This window comes from Giraffa tippelskirchi, chromosome 8 (genome assembly GCF_054371585.1).
Source record: "Giraffa tippelskirchi isolate mGirTip1 chromosome 8, T2T-mGirTip1v1.2.pri, whole genome shotgun sequence".
NCBI lineage: Eukaryota > Metazoa > Chordata > Mammalia > Artiodactyla > Giraffidae > Giraffa > Giraffa tippelskirchi.
Window position 1 is genome coordinate 116,163,890 of NC_137282.1, and position 17,039 is coordinate 116,180,928.

General features: G+C 44.7%; 2 protein-coding genes across 35 annotated transcripts in view; one reads left to right on the forward strand and one right to left on the reverse strand.

Moving 5' to 3' along the window:
• DOCK2 (dedicator of cytokinesis 2) overlaps positions 1 to 17,039 on the reverse strand; it is a 477,583-nt gene that overhangs the window by 198,187 nt on the left and 262,357 nt on the right. The gene's annotated exons all lie outside the window — the stretch shown is intronic.
• The window catches only part of INSYN2B (inhibitory synaptic factor family member 2B), a 71,030-nt gene continuing 60,797 nt past the window's right edge, over positions 6,807 to 17,039 (forward strand). For 12 of the 18 annotated variants that reach the window (XR_014062241.1, XR_014062246.1, XR_014062242.1 and 9 more), the window contains exons 1-2: positions 6,807 to 11,513; positions 12,638 to 12,712. Coding sequence is in view for 8 of the 18 variants with exons in the window: in XM_081520692.1 (XP_081376818.1) it covers positions 10,174 to 11,513; positions 12,638 to 12,712 (1,415 nt within the window). In the remaining 10 variants the exon portion in view is untranslated. Of the gene's footprint in view, positions 11,514 to 12,637; positions 12,713 to 15,236; positions 15,573 to 17,039 lie in introns of those variants that run through there. The other 6 variants (XR_014062243.1, XR_014062247.1, XM_081520695.1 and 3 more) reach the window with 3 other exon arrangements.

Below are 17,039 nucleotides of genomic sequence, written 5' to 3' on the forward strand. Positions count from 1 at the left end.
AATTTTGAGGCCCCTTTGGCCACACCAGGCCACACTCATGGTAAATCTCTCCCCTCGCTTCCAGTTCCCTCATTTGCAGAATGGGAGGGATACTGCCTGGTCTTGGCAGTAGTTGGTGTGAGGCCAAAATGGACCAGTACGTCTGGAAACACTCCGAAAACTTTAGCATTTCTATTCAAGGCCAAAGGGTTGTTGGCATCATTCTCATTTCTAGTATTAATACTAGAATTTTAATCAGCCAAATGCGTTTGGCTGGTTTACACGGGAGTATAGGTCCCTTCCCAATGGGAAGACTTTGACTGTTTTATTCATAACAGCATCAGACAATTGACAGAATGAGATTACCAAGTGCAAGCTCAGACTAAGAAGGAGGTAGGTGCTGCAAAACCAAAGAAGGCGTTGCTGACACAGGCAAGGCGTTTCCTGCCTTCTCTGGCTGTAACCGACCCCCACCCCCACCCCATCTGAAACAGGAAGTGAAAAAGAACCTAGATGTGGCCTAAGCCAACCCCTTACCCTACAAATGAATCTATTTAAAGAATGCAAATCATCCTTGCCCAGATTCTTGCTGGCTTTCCTGGACTTGAGCAGATGGAGACGAGGATTGAGAGGCAACCACTCAACCCTGTGCCTGCACTTTGATCTGACACAAAGTTACTCCTCTGATGACAATACAAAACAGTAAAGATTCTTCTGCATGTCTGTGCAGGCAGCTCCCCAGTGTCCAGCCCCAGGAAGAGTACATCAAATTCTTTAAAAGTCCAAAGAGTATAACCTTAAAAATGGTAAGAAGAAAATGTCTCCAGTGATGTAGTGAAATAGAAATGCAGTGAGAGAGATCTGGAAAGCTTTCTGGAAAAAATTCAAAACGCTGAGTAAACTATAGAGATGTATCAGACTATTGCTCTTTCCTTTATGAGAAGAAGCTGGAAGAAGTGACCGGCAATTGCATCCGAAGCTAGTAAAACTTCTACCCTGGAGACAGCAACCTGGGGGTGACCTTCCAGATGTAGCAGCAGAAGCAGCCAGTGCCTCTAGCTGGAGAATGTGTGGACCAGAGGATTTGTCAACCTACAGGGCAGGTACCCTAAAGTTTGCAGGAGAGGCAACTCCAAGAGATACTGAGTTATCATCCTTGACACTAAACAGCCAAAGGAATGAATCACTGACCCACAAGCTCTTCTTAAAGATGCGAGGGAGAATGAGAAGGGATTGGAGAGAAAGAAAAGAAAAGGAGAGGGGGACAGGATGAGCAAGAAGGGTGTAATAAAGGCAATGCAAGAGAGTTGGGGAGGGATGGAGAGGGCAATGGAGGAGGATAATGCAGGAGAAAACAGAAAGGAAGGACAAGGGTGAAGACAGAGGAGGGGAATAAAAGGAGAGAGGAGAGAGAACCAAGGAGGAAGGCTTCGCTGGATTTGTAACATCTTATTTCTGAAGCTAGGCTGGAGGTTAACAGTGATTGCTGGGTTCACTATATTCTCTTCTGTGCTGTTTTGCATGCCTGAAACATTTTATAATTTAAAAAAGGAAGAGAAGTGAGAAGAAAGAGAATAAGAATAAAGAAGTGGTAGATGGCAACTCTGGGCTTCACTGATGGTTCAGTGGTAAAGAATCCACCCGCAAATGCAGGAGACATGGGTTTGATCCCCTGGAGAAGGAAATGGCAACCCACTCCAGTATTCTTGGGAATATCCCATGGACAGAGGAGCCTGGTGGGCTACAGTCTATGGTGCCACAAAAGAGTCAGACACGACTTAGGGACTAAACAACAGCAATAAAGATGGCAACCCTAGCCTCCCTGCTTTCTTTGACAAATGCAGTCTGTGGGCTGGAGTAGCAGAAGGGGGGCAGGAAGCTGATCTCCTCCACTAGGTCTGTTCTAAATGAGGTGCCAGATCCTGAACCAGATGGAAGCCATGATCCCTCCATCTTACTGCTACACTGGAGAACAGAGGCCCAAGGCCTGGCATCAGTTCCACAACTGCCTTCAGCTGTTCAGTGGCACCTGAACAACTCAACAGATCTTCCCTGGGCTCCTGCCCTGTGCCAGGGACCTTTCTGGGGCCCAGGATACAAACCAGTGATTCTGCATTCTCAAGGACTTTACAGATAGATGAGAACCGCTCAGAGCCTAAGTTTCCCCGTCTGTACAATGAAAGGGTTTATCTCAGTGGTTTTCAAACTGGGCTTATTTGGAACCCTAGGGTTCTAGGGCATGGCTCAGAGTAACTGGGGGAGCACTGCATCCCACATTTGTCTAGAACAGTGTGACTTTATTCTGTTTTAGATGTTGGGATTGGGTTCCAGCTTAGATTTGGAAATCTGATTCCAGGGCTAGAGATTTGAAAACCACTGAACGCAATTCATGGGGTCGCAAAGAGTCGGACACGACTGAGCGACTGAACTGAACTGTACTGAATAAGATGCTCCTCAAGCTGTCAATTTTAAAGTTTTCTGTGCTGTTTCTAAGGTTGAATGACTCTAGGAATTCATTCACTCATTCACTCAAAAAACGTTTATTGAGGTTCCTCAATAAAAGGGACAGAGACACTCAACAAATAACCACATTAATAGAACAGGGCACAGCTGCACAGAGGGACATGGAGGATGGAGACAAGGAGAGGGGAGACCTCCGGGAGAAGACACCCTTGAACCTGAGGCTTGATGGGCAGAGAGACCAGACTCAGAGAGATCTGGGGGAACAGGTGCCCAGACAAAGGAGACGGCCAGTGCAAAGGTCAGATAATAAGAAATGAGGTGTGTCCAGGGCCAGGGGGTCCAGGCCATAAGAAAGCATGGGGAAAAGTGGTCTAAGATGAGATGGGGTCAGGAAGGTAGACACGGCCAGATAATGCAGGTTCTAGCAGATTTTGTAAAGATTTGAGATTTAATTTAAATTCAGTAGGCTACCTTGGGAACGTTTCAAAGAAAGGCCTGATGTGACCTGATTAAATTTTATAAAAATGGCTCTGGCTGCTGTGCAGAAAATGGATGTTAAAGGAGGCAAGTATGGAGACCTCTCTTTTGGTGGTACAGATGGGAGATGATGGAGACCTGGCATAAATAGCAGAAATTGTGAGAAAAGGTCAGACAGGGCACAATGAAAAATGAGAAAAGGGATTTCATGATCACTACATATCTAATATCTTTCTAGAGTCCAGATATATGAGGCCTTAAACTGGCCTTTCAGTGCCTAATTCTGCCTTCAAATACACCTATGCTTAGTAATTCCAGATGGTAAAAGACGGTTAACTTTGACTTCTTAACCATTTGGGGTCAAGTGTAGATTAAGACAAACCCAAAGTATTTACTGCCCTCTTTTCCTTATGGAGAACGCTGGTGGGGCAATTTTCAAATTAGAAAGACGAGCAAAGGCTTGAATCACAAACATTAACTCTTTTATTTCAGGTAGGTATGCAGTAATGCTTGCCGACAGATTTGCCAAGCAACTAACTGAATACAGATGGAAGGGAATGGAAACTTTGATGGGAAGAACCACAAGACCCAGGGGTGAGAGAGCAGGTCCCACAAACTCAGCACTGAGTCTCCTACACTGGAGGATGTAAAGGGAGTATAAGACATAGTCCTACCCTTTAACAAGGCATCCTCCAGCTGAGGAAACACGACCAACACATAAAATGGTTAGACAGCCAGCTGGCTAAGAGGAGTGTGTGTGTGACAGCCGGCTGGCTAAGAGGAGTGTGTGTGTGTGTGTGTGTGTGTGTGTGTGTGTGTGTGTGTGTGTGTGTGTGTGTGTGTGTGTGTGGGTTCATGAAGTTTCCATTAGAGCCCCACCCCTGTGACTTAGGGCAAGCCATCTCACTCTTCCGGGTCTGATTCCTCCTCTTGGAAACAGGGGCAATGCTTGTGAACACTGTAAGGAGGGATTACATGGGATTTGAAAATGCTCTGTAAGTTGCAAAGTGTGGTATAAATAGTAAGAATTATTATTACTGACTCTGAATACAGAAGGAGAAAGGAACTGGCAGCATGTAGGCAAACGGGAGCTTTCTCTGAAAAACAGACACATAATCAAATGCCCTTGCTCAAACCCACCAATGACTCCGCATTGCCTAAAGCCAGGGGTGGCCAACTGTACCCTACTCCTTAGGCCAAATCTGTTCCCTTGCCTATCTTGTACATTTAAGTTTTATAGGAATACAGACACAGCCATTTGCTGATATATTGTCTACAACTTCTTTCTTGGTACAATGGCAGAGTTTGAATAGTTACAGCAGAAAGCTTATGGCTGGTGAAGCTAAAAATATTTACTATCTGGCCTTTTATGGAACAACAACAAAAAACCCCCTGCTGACTCCTGGAACAAAAGACAAAGTCCGAACCCCATCTGAAACGTAGAGCACCTGTGGAGCACCCTGGTACAGCAGGATTTGAGTACAGGAAATGAATCAAGGGTCCTCCTCCGAGTCAACCCCAAGTCTGCACCACTTCCCAGGGACGGATTCCATATAACATGGCATCACCAGGCACCTTCTTAGTGCTATGACAGAGCTTAGGTCTTATTCTTCTTTACAATCTCCACAGTGTTTATCACAGTGTCAAGATCATAACAGATTCTCAATAAAGTTTAACCAAACTGAATGTGAGTCATAAACAGAGCACGCATAATCTACTAAGGGGCATAGTTTATTCATCACAGAAAACTATTGAAAAATATATCATTGAAAAGAAAAGGGAAGCAAGTTAATTTATTTGCTCTTAATTAGTTACACAAAGATTTATTCCACATGTGCATGCTAAGTCGCTTCAGTCATGGCTGACTCTGTGCAACCCTATGGACTGTAGCCCTCCAGGCTCCTGTGTCCACAGGATTCTCCAAGCAAGAATACTGAAGTGGGTTGCCACGCTCTCCTCCAGGGGATCTTCCCTACCCAGGGATCAAACCCGCGGTTCTTAGGTCTTCTGCATTGGCAGGTGGGTTCTTTACCACTAGCACCGCCTGTACTAACTACAGAACTATCATCTGCCATAGAAGCTAAGGCAAATGAAAGCAATATGGGATTATATTCATTTCTTTGACAAGAATTTACTTAGCACTTGTTGTGTGTCAAGCTGGACGTAGGAGTTCAAGCGGACTGTGACCACTTTCCTTTGTAGTCTAATTGAGGAGACTGAGTGTCGTCAGATAGTAACTGTACAGGGAGACATATGAAATATACACGTGGTACAGAGAGACGGACAGAAGTCCTGTGAATGCCATCCTTGTGTACTCTCTCTTACAGATTCACCTACAGTTTACTCTCCCGCAGGAAAGAGGATGGGCCCACATTACTGACATGGGATCAGAGTCTCCAGTTGGTTTCTGTTCAAAGCTAGCAGCTGATCATTTTATATGGATTATGTCAGGCAATCCTCACAACCACTGTGAGGTTGTGGTGTCATGAAGGCCAATCATTATTTCAGGTCAACAGTCAGAAAGCGCAAGATTCTAATCAAAATCAATCAGAATGAAACTTATGCACCTAAGCCTTTACTGAGTAGCCTAAATGCATGCCAGAGAAGAGACCCAGGAGTCTACCTCAGAGCAAGTCTAAAACTGAAGATCTACAGAGACAGGACCAAGTGTCTCTGTACTTATTAAGTTGACACCAACTTCATGAGGAACATCTGATATGGTGTGTGTCAGTAAGTCAATAATCAAGAGAAGAGAGAATGAAGCAATGCAAAGATCTGCAATGATCCCCAGCCACCTTAGGGAACAATTCTGGACCTTGGCCAGGATATTCAGTAAGCCCTAACTGTCAAGGCCCAGGCAACTCCTATCAACTAATGGCCAGCTGGGCGCCTATGAGGCCCGAGGGCTACAGCAGGCCTTTCCCTTTAGCCAGGCATCCTCCTTGGGACATGTCTGTGCAGAGGTCATGGTGCGCATGGGGGGCAAAAGATGCTAAGTTGCTTAGTCATGTCCAACTCTATGCAACCCCATGGACTGTAGCCTGCCAGGGTTTTCTGTCCATGGGATTTCCCAGGCAAGACTATTGGAGTGGTTGCCATTTCCTTCTCCAATGTAAATAGGCAGTTTTTTAAAGGTGGAAATGTTTATATTTGCTAAGCTTCCTAGGTCATGTCTAGGACACAAGAGTTTTCACTCTTGTGAAAGCTTAATTGTTCATATTGTCACTTTCAGGTTTTCATTCTTTACCTGTACGAAATGTAGTATAAAACAAATAAGCACATGCAAAATGCCCAATCTTGAATAAGTATCATACTGAGAATGAGATACAATTTCTCTCCCATTTTATTAGTAATGATGAAAAATATCATCAGAAACTGACCAAACACAGTGACCAAGAGGCTTTGGTGAAAAGGCTTTCTCATGCAGCTAATAGTAGGGCTGCCCATTGGTAGAACTTTCTGGAAGGAAAAGAGGTAATCTCAATGAAATGTAAAATGCCTTTAATCCACGAATTCTTCTTTCACAAATTTATTCCAAGAAAATAATTAGACAAGTGCTCCAAAGTTCACAGAGAGAAAAATATTATTTTTAATAATGTCAAATATTTCAAAACAACCCAGATATCCACAAAAGGATATTATTTAAATAGATCATGCTATAACTAGGCAACAGAGTGCTATTAGCCTACTTAAAATGATGGTACGAATCTAGTTCCATAAAGTGGAAATTTCTCCATGTTGTTCACTGGGGAAAAAAAAAGGCTTCCTATAAATCTGTGTGTGTACAACGTGCCTGCTCTGACTGCAAATGTTGCATAGCAAAGAGCCGAGAACGCACTTCACCACACCATAGTCACGGTGGCTCTTGCTGATAGTGAGATAGCAGGTGACTTTTTCCTTCTTTTTTTTAATTTACACTATTTGATTTTTTGCAATGAACCTGTAATGCTTTAAAAATAGAAAACTGTTTTTAAAGATTAAAATAAAACATGTCAGAGCTGTATACATTTCCTAGAGGAAAAGCAGGGTGAAAACCAGAACAGTGGCTGACTTTCAGAAAGAAAATGTGAAAGAGGACTTGGACGCCTGCCTGACAGCCTAACAAGATTAGTCTCTTCCTAGTTCTGGAGAAGGCAGGAAATCCCAGTGGTTAGGAGCAGATGCTCCAGGGTCAGTCCTTGGGTTCCCAGGGTAAATGACTTGGGACAAATCACTTAACCTCCTGTGCCTCAGTTTCCTCATTTACAAAAGGCATGACTGACAGTGCCTGCCTCTAAGACTGTCATGAAAATTATTAAGGACAAAAATAAGCGGACACCTGTGACAATGCCTGGCAATCGCCAAAGTTCAGTAGCTATTAGCTCTTCTGAAAACCAGCTTCAGACGATTGTAGCCTGAGTGATCTGTGACCCGAGCTCTGTGATGAGGACTCTGCATGCACTGTCTCATCACTTCTCCCACCAGACCCACATAAATGCAGTGTCTATGCTACATGTCATCTCCACTTTACAGATGAAAACCAAGAGGTTAGGAGAGAATAAGTACTGTCCCAAATCCTTCAGCCAGCAAGGGACAAGGATTTGAGCCCAGAATGTGAGGAGTAATTCTAGAACCTCATGACACGTTGACAACTTATTAGCATTAGATGAACGCTCTCCTCTTTCAGGACCTGCCGCCACCCGCCCCAGTCTCACTAGGTTAGGTGGCCCTCTCGAGGTGGCTGGGACCTGGGAAAGCCAAAATTGCTGTAAGCATCATCAAGTAATTCCTGGGAAGAGCAGAACACTAAGAATCAAGGCTTAAGCTGCACCCACAAAATGAATACCCCCAGCAGCAAGATGGAGAACATCTTGGGAGCAAGGCACCCATGCTTCGAGAAGCCAGAGGTTTTGATCGTTATGATAAGGCTGCGTGCCACAGACAGAGCAAAAGACCCCCAAATACTGACGGACTATTTTATCATTCTCCTTGTCTTTTAAAATCCTTTGTTCAACACACAAAGGCTTCACACTTGCCTCATTTCACCTCATACTTGAAGCAAACCGATTCACTTGCCCTGGCACAGGTCTTCAAACTCTGTATTGAAATCACTGCCCTGAATACCAGGAAGATCCCAAGAGGACAAAATCATAACCTTATGGGTAAGAACCCAGACTTTGGAATCACAGACTCCTGGGTTCATCTCTCAGCTCCTCCACTGGGTACTTAATATCTCTGAGCCTCAGTTTCCTCATCAGTCCACTGGGGATCATAAAACCTCATAGTGTTGTTCTAAGGATTAATGAAATAATGCAGTATTGGGAAAGCAGTCGAGTCAGAGTTTAAGAGCACAGACTCTGGTGCCGGACTTTTTAAGTTCAGACCTTGGCTCTGTCACAAGCTGTGTGTCCTTGGGCCCCGGCATATTCAAACTGTAAAATGGGAATTATAAGAGTATCCACCTCTATAGGGTAGAGAATGAATGAGCTATGGCTTTGAAAGTGGTTAGAATAGCAGTGAATAGAATAGCGGTGCGTTAGTGAGTACTTGATAAACAAGGGTTGTAATGAAATGCACGTAAAGCCCACAGCACGGTAAAAGTAAGTGTTCAGTAATGGTAACTGCTATTATTACAAGGTACACTTTCCATGGAGAATTTTATGCACACTTATCTCCTAGAAAGCAATTAAAAATGAAAAAACTAGGTGAAAATCTTGTTCTCTAGCAAGTGTTTCAGTCCTAGCAGAGAGAAGCCGCCATCTGATTGCCCTAGCAGAATACCCTAGGGTCCCCATCTCCATTCCCAGGCTCTTCTTGGCTTTATTCAGCCATCCTCTCTTTGAGTAAATACCCGTGAAGCACTCACAGTAAGCCTAAAGGAGGGACAGAAACACCTAGTAGTAAAAAAAAAAAAAAAAAGGCTTCAGCTCCTGACACCCTGGAGCTTACAGGGTAGTGGGGGAGATGCACATTAAATAAATACATAGACAAATGGTTATTTAGGGATAATAAAATTTGTGTTTTAAAGAACGTGATACAAAGATATTGAATCTAAGGGAAGTCCTGATATGATCTAGCACCAGAGGTGAGTGTGAGGGAGGGGTCATTAGAAAGACATTTAAGCTGGGGTTTCAGGGATGAACAGGAGTTGGCTGGGTGATGCCTGGGAATGAGAGGAGGAGATGATCCAGGCAGACAGGCATTTTGCTTCAAGGCCCAGCAGCCACAGGTGCCTGGCCCACTAGGGGAACAGACACAAAGGTAGCAAGTTGACTTACCTCTAGACCACCACTCAGAAGCCCTCAGCTGGGAGACTGGAATTTGGAGAGAAACCCAGGTCCAAGGAACTGTGTTCTCAGTTGCATCTGTTGTCTCTTCCTTTTCAGACTCCCCTTGCGTGCTCTGTGCTGATCAAGACTGCCAGGTCCCTGACCCCAACCCCAAGTGGACAAAGTTTTGGGCTCAAATACCCAGAGGCTGCTAATGTGGCTCCCTTTCCCCACATGTGAACTTCAGTCAAGACGCCACAACAGGGACTCTGCCCTCTGAATGCCCCTGGATGTCCACGTCACACCCCACTGGGTTCTGTGAGGTTCTTTAGGAAGATAAGCTTCGCTCACTGAAGAGAAGGGAGACAGCATGAAAGAAAACAATGGCCTCAAAGGAGGAACCTCTGATTGACATAAATGGGGATGTTCCATCAGGAGCATCATGTACCAGGAAAGAAGCCAAGCCCCGGGTCATTTACTTCTCCACCTGTTTACATGTGATGGAAAGAAGATGTGTTTAAGGTTCCTGTAGTTTTACACTGGGAATTGATGCTCCCAGAAAGGAAGCCGTATGTTCCAGACGTGGCAGGTTTCTTTTGGAATTCACACACTGGGAGTCTGGCGCTCTCCTCTAAATGGGACTTTCATTGTCTTTTTGTTCAAGACCGCAAGCTCCTTCCAGGATCAGAACTGCCTGCCAACCTCCCTTGATAAACAGCCCACCAGCTCTCATGGTAGATCAGAGGTTTAATAATTAGCCTAATTCCTTGTTTATCTAAGCGGTAATTACCACTGTGATGGAATAATATTTTAACTGCAGGGGAAGCCTTACGGAGAGCCCTCTCCCCCCTAAGTAAAACCTGCCGGCTGGGAATGGTCAACAGAGCTGCCCATACTCAGAGGCAGATCCCTGTGTCTGAGATGCTGTCATTAGATGCTGCTCCAAAGACCTAAGGAAATGTGCCCGGGAGAAGTACGTGGTCCTAATCCTTTCAACTGAGGCTCAATGGCCCAGCAAAGTATGAAAGTGAGGCCTGTGCTTCTGAAACGCAACAGTCTAGAGTCTGTGGAACTGGTGAAGCAACCTCACCACCGCAGGAGCAAATCTCAGCAGGTCCGATTCAAGGAAGATGGCAGCAGTGAGACTCCGCCTGGCCTAGCTGAGGTGGATGTCCAGACGCCCGAGGACCCGGCTGTAATGGGCAAGACTCAGGCCTCCAGGCACCATCACCTCCCCACCTACTCACTCTCCTTTCCCAGGTCCCAGAAGGCAGGGAGCTTTCGGAACATCGCAATCCAAACTTCCCCCAGTCTCAGGAAGCATTTCCCGGTTTTCAAAAGGAAGAGACTCACAGCCAGCAAGTCCCTGGTGGAAATGCCGACAGCGTCCCAAAGTGCCATCCAGGTGAATGGCAATCTCTCTGAGCAGGACATTGTGTCCTCTGACCTTGCCTACTTACGGCTGGCTCAGCATCTTGAGGATGGGCCCCGAAGGGTCAAGGTCTCCCACCCGTTTCTCCCTAGAATGTCCAAGGTGCAAAGCAATGGGCCTGTGAGCATATGCTTTGACGCCGGGACGTGGAGAGCCTTGGAGAAAGTGACAGCTGCCATTCAGGTCCCGGACGATATTTGTCACAGTCCTACCTGGGCAGGGAGGGAGTCCACTCTGAGCCCAGACAGGTCTGCCGAGATTAGCAACTCCATACCCTCTTTGGTTGACAGATGTCCAGGGGACAGAAGAGGAGAGCTGCCACCAGATTCAGAAAGAGCCCCCTCCTGCCTAAATGCCACCAGTAGAGCCAATCACACGCCTGGCACAGGGAAACTTCAACCCGAATTGCTTCTGCCCAAAGATAACTCCGATGACAAAGACCATGGCCCTCTGTCATCTAGGTCAAAGGAAAGGTGTGCTCCCTCGCATCCACGGACTCACAGCTCCCCTCCACCTGGCTCCCAGAGGCAGCCAGCCCAACCAGGGGGGGCTTCAGACTGTTCTTCACCGAGTAACAATTACCAGGACCTGCAGTCACGCCAAACAGACAGTGAGTCAGAATGTGCCCCTGTGTGCCAAGAGCAGACTGCCAAGAACCCCATCAAGTCAGACATCCCAGAGCTTCAGAACTGTCCAGGAAGCGGTCACCTCCCCTCCTCTCTCCCAAAAAGGGAGACCAAGCAGCAGCGAGTGACTGGTGGGATTAACGCAATTCACCTGGCGCAGGGCGAGCTCTGCGACCTCCAGGGCAGGCTGCAATCTGTGGAGGAGTCTCTGCACTCAAACCAAGAGAAAATTAAAGTCCTTTTGAATGTGATTCAAGACTTGGAGAAAGCTCGAGCTCTCACAGAAGGGTAAGGTGGATTTGGGGGAGCAGGGGCAGGGTAACGTCATTTGGGAGGATGGGGCAGAGAGAGACCCTTGCCTTCCATTAGTGAAGTGTCTCCAAAATGCTTGAGATCCTGTCGTTTCCGCAGATTACACACCACGGTCTCCCTTTGCTCGGACCGGGTTTCATTGGGCTGCAGGCTTCGGTGGATTTCCATGATGACTGGTTTTTATTTCCAAATGACAACAGATTGGAGAAAGGGGACAATGAAGCCGCAGGGTCAAAAGTTACTTTTTATTAAGATGTGGGTCCAGTCAATAAATGATAGGGGAGAATGATGGTATGCAGGTTCTGCCCCAACCCTACCCCTGTAGGGAGTTACGACATTTGCACGGTATTTTAGCCCTTTCTGTGTTTGTCACAGAGCACTTGAGGTAGCCACTAAGCTTACTGTTGACCTTCCCCTCCACTGACCACTTTGAAGGCTTGAGACAGTCCATCATGGACCAGCTAAGTAAGAACTGAAATGAGATCATAATTCCGCAATGAGAAAGAAGTTCCAAAATGCTTTCCTGGGTGACTCAGCATCCGTCTGAGGACGGGAAGGCAGCTATTTGTCTAGCTGTGGGATGCTCCTTCCTTGAAACAGTGCTCTCTAAAGACTGAGAAAAAGGAATGGTGAAAGCTAATCAACAAAAGGGTAGGAAAAGGAAGAATTAATTAACTGGCACTTGCTGCTATGAATCAGAGTCAACACTGCCTTACAAGAGAGAAGCACTGAGACGAGACAGGGGGAATGTACTGACCTAAAGGGGTCAGGAGTTCTAATCGTCTTCCTCTACTCATTTGCAAAGTCCCTCAGTTTCCCCATTTATCATGTGGGGGTAAGAATAACTGACCCATCTCATAGGATTATTGTCAGCATGAAGAAAATCCAGATCTCAAAGTGTTTAAACGACTATAAAGCTTTCTGGAAACATGAAATCCTATTAACAAGGATTTCTTGTTTCTTTGTAATGGTCATGAAACTTCAGACTTTGGAAATCATGAGAAGGGCAATGCTGTGCTGCAGGAAATGAGTCTGTAGAATGTATGCATCCCAGGGAGTGTTTGCCCATAGATTTATCTAGCAAATGCTCTGTTTTGCAGGCGCAACTTTTATCGAACTGGCCAAGATCTCAACAATTGCAGTACCTGCCAGAACACGGCATGCATCATATACAGGTACCTGGCCACAACTGAGACCTGCTCTGTAGAGCACAGAAGTTGTGGGGTCCACGGAACACTCTTGTAATCTCACTTAGGTGCGGAGAGTCAAGAGAGGGGCAAAGACAGAAGGCTTTTGGATACATAAGACAAAAAAACACCAAGGTTGTTTGACTATGAAATGTTAACATCTGGTTTCAAAGAAGGCATTGCTTTGTTTCCTCACAATAAGGTCTATGAGCAAATCCTTTTGAGATCATCACCCTTCCCCTTACTGAATACTAAGTACAGGCACCTTGCTAAGCTCTGCATATCCATTTGTATCTCATTTCACAGTATCCCTCTTGAAGTAGGTGTTCATGTCCTCAGGGAAGTTTAGTCATTTGGCCCCACTCACATATAACATTTTCAGAGAGCTGAAGGGGATCTCAAATCAAATATTCAGAGACTCAGGACTCGGATCCACATCTTTCTGATCCCAAGCCCTTCTTATGATCCTGGTTGTTGTACCACACATCCTATTCCTCCACAGTAACTACCACATGCCAAGCAATTACAAGTTCTTATGTCAAGAACTGTGATAAGCACTGTATATTCAGTTCTAAGTACATTGTTTCTTTCCAGGAAGAGGTAAGGTTGCTGCAATAGAGTGAATTTTTAGAAGAAATAGAAGGGAAACATCATACAGTGGTAGGAGCCCTAAACTAGGAGTCAGAATCCCCAAGATGACATCTGCTAACAGGTGTGGCTCAGTTTCCTCATCTGCAGAGTGGAAACAATTATTCCTCTTGAGAGCTGCCGTAAGGAATAAATGGGAAAATACATGTGAATGCCTTTTATAACAGTAAATGTCTGTACAAATCTAAGAGCTTATTCCTGTTATTACAGGAACGATCAATGCCCGTTTAGCTGGTAGTCTGCTTTCAGTGGCACAGTGGAAAAGTGGTCAAAAGCAGTCATTTCAGGTGACGGCATCTAATTCTGTTTGACAAAAGGATATAGTGTGATTTTCTCTATTACTTTTCTCTCTTGATGAGAAAAGCAGCTAGGATCTGAGCAAACTGAAGCCCGACTGGGTTGCCTGTGTTTGCTTGTTTTTAATGTCTCATTCTCCCCAGTAGAATCCTGAGATTTCATCCTACCAAGGGATGGGCATCTGGAAGTCAGGGGGCTCCTACCTTAGGTGAGGTCTTGGGCATTTTCTCACTGAACTGTCAATTCTTTAAACCTAAAAGTCACAGGACCACAAAGCGTTTTCATCAAATACCAGGAGCTTCAGGATCGCTTGCAAAAATATGTCCTTTACCTCAGTGTGAAATACCTCCGCTCAAAAGGGAGCTCTGGAAAAGGTTTGGGCATTGGAAAGAATAATTAAGGAGTCTCGTCAATTGCTTACCTTTGTTCCTTCTTTTTTTTATATCCCCTATCTTAAGCAAATTTCCTATCACCAGGAGGACAAAACTCATGAAATATCTAGATTCAGGGAGGACAAAACCTTTTCCTCCTAAACAACAAAAAAAATATTTTTAAATAACTTTCATTTAAAGTTTGAAAAGTCTCTTTTTGCCAGCAGCCAAATGATATATTTCCTATTATCTTAAGATGACTTTCTATTTAGCGTCTGTAAGTTAAAGAGACAAACGATCATTTTCCCATCTACTGTGAGTTTCATGCCCTGGCCTTGGGCAAATCCTTTCTGGCCTCTGAGTTTCCTTATCTGAAAAACGAAGGCCTTTGATTAGATGGTCCTGATGGTCCCCTTCAGTTCTGACATTCTGATGTTTAGGTTGAATTAAAAGTGGTAATATTTGCCTAAACTATAACCTCCCAACCAGTATGAGAATATTTACATTTTTCTAGTACTTACTTCAAATGTCCCAAGCAAACAGTCTAAATCCACCCCTGAATGGGTTGGCAAACCTTCCTCCACACATCCCTTTCCAGTTTTCCAAGAGCAGCCACTGCATGTATCTACCCCTCATTACCATTCAAAGCCAGACCGCTCTCCCAGACAGTATCTAGATCGTTGTATCTAAGCCATTGTGAAGGAACAGGCAATTAGTCTGATGAAAGCAAAGCGATCAGTACAACATCCCTGTCATAGTAACAGAGGGGAGATGAGAGCTGTCATTTTTTTTTTCTTTTTTAACATTTCAAATGACTTCAAGCCCTGTGTTGTGTCCTGGACAGTCAGATCTTGCAAACTAATAAATAAGTGATGTGAAATAGTCATCCCCAGGCCCTGCTCAGCTGCAGTCTCTCTCCCTGATGATGGATGGACGCCCAGTGCACGTCACTGTACATAAAGCACATGGGTGCATCATGGATTGCCTGCCGCGTCTTCTTCCCTGCAAATGTTGTAGCTAAGTTAGCAATCCGTAAGGTTTTCTAAGTGGCTCCATCAGCTGAAGGCTATGGCTATGCTACTTGCTTCCATCAAGACAAGTGGGGTCAAGGGTTCCATCCGTATAATTCTCTTGGCTCCAAGAGGAGTCTTCTGCCCGCTGCTCCTCAAAGCCTCATTGGCTTTCTTCTTTCTAAGGTTCATTGTGATAGATCCTCCCTTCCCAAGGAGAACAGCACCAAAATGGATGCCCAGGGATGCCACGGATGACTCTCACGCATGACAGCACCAAAACGGATGCCCAGGGATGCCACGCATGACCTTCCACGCACCAGGAAGAATAAACTCCTTGGAGCTTTGACTGCTGTGGGACCCAAGAGAGGGGAGTGGGAATTGGCTCTATGACTCAAGCTGGTTCCAGGCTGCTTAGTCCCCAAACACTCCCCTCACCTCTCCTTAGCATTACTCCTAGGATAAGTTACTGAGAGGGTTTCTGAATGCCTCCTGTGGTACTCAAAATTAAATAGCATGGAATTACTTAGTGAGAAGGTTGTTCTCTTTTCAAATTGATTTCAATTCTTCTGATTTACCTAGAGGGAAAAATCTGAGTTTGGTGCTAGAATGTCTTCAAAACCTTTCTAATGCTTACTTATCACAGTTCTTTGCTAACAGTGAGCATGTTTCAAGTTCATAGCCATGGGCAAGCAACAGTTCCCAACCAGAATGTAATCATTTCTAATTCTTTATGGAAGCTTTTAACTTTCAAAACTAACCCTCCTATATATTCACTGTTATGCAGGTCTCCATTTTCAAAAGATATATTGCCTGTTTTGTATACATGTTTCTTAGTATAAAAAGTAAACTGATTTAAAGAGAAAAAATTAAGTACATAATTGTGTAAGTGGTGTGGGGAGTTTCACAAAAACCTTGCAGGTGCTAAACAGCGATTGCAATTTGGGAAAACAGTGCCCTGAGGAATCATCTTCCTTTCCTCTTCTCAAGGTCATGAGCTCTCTCCAAGCCACATCCCTCCTCCTTCTCCCAGCCCCGTTTTTGCTCCTCCAGCCATATCTCCCTGCACTGCATCTTCACAGTCACTCAAAAAATAATCACGGAACCTCTTTGGAGGTCTTTGACTACACCGATCATGCATTTATTTTCTGGATGTAGCTCCTAGGAAAACGTCTACCTGGTTTAAGTTAAAATGCTTCAAACGGTTAAGGGAAAGAAATTGGAAATTTTGCTCACAAAGAAAAAATTTCCTATCATCCAGGTGTGTTTCTTAGGAAATGGGAATAAAGAGGAAGCAGCAAACTAAACCATTCTGAATGGGCAAAGGGAGAGACTGGCCACATAAGATGTGAAAGGTGCTAGAGAGGAGGAGATGACAGAAGAGCTCTTGTTTGCTCAGGGGTCTTCCTGGACAGGCTGTCTCCGCTTCTTGTCCTCAGTCTCTGTTCATGGCTTCAACGGCACTCATGGATATTAACATCAGTGATATCACCTTCCTCTATTTTTTTCTGGTATAAACTACCTACGAATCTTTCCATCTTGATATCTCAAATGTACCTCAAATTATCAAATTCACCATATACCAAAATACATTTCATATTTTTCCTCCACAGAATTCTCTTCCTACATTTCTTATTTGCTCAGCACTGCTGACCATGATTTCATAAAGAAACTGCAGTCCACGTTGTCTTATTCTTCTCCTCTACAACATACATCAAAATGGCTACTGATTCTACCTGCTATATGCAGCCCCTTAGCTTCATTCCCTTCATCTCTGGTCCATAAAGACCCTCATCACTTGAACACTAGCTGGACTTTTTGCCATAGATCCCTTTCACTCTGTTCCAAGTAATTCGTCACACAGGTTGCTAACTTACCTGAAAAGTAGAATCTGATCATGTCACTCCCCTGCTAAACAATTTTGTCCCACTTCCTGTTGTTTCCTTTAACTAATTTTTCAAGGCCCTTTGAATGTGACACTAACCTTTT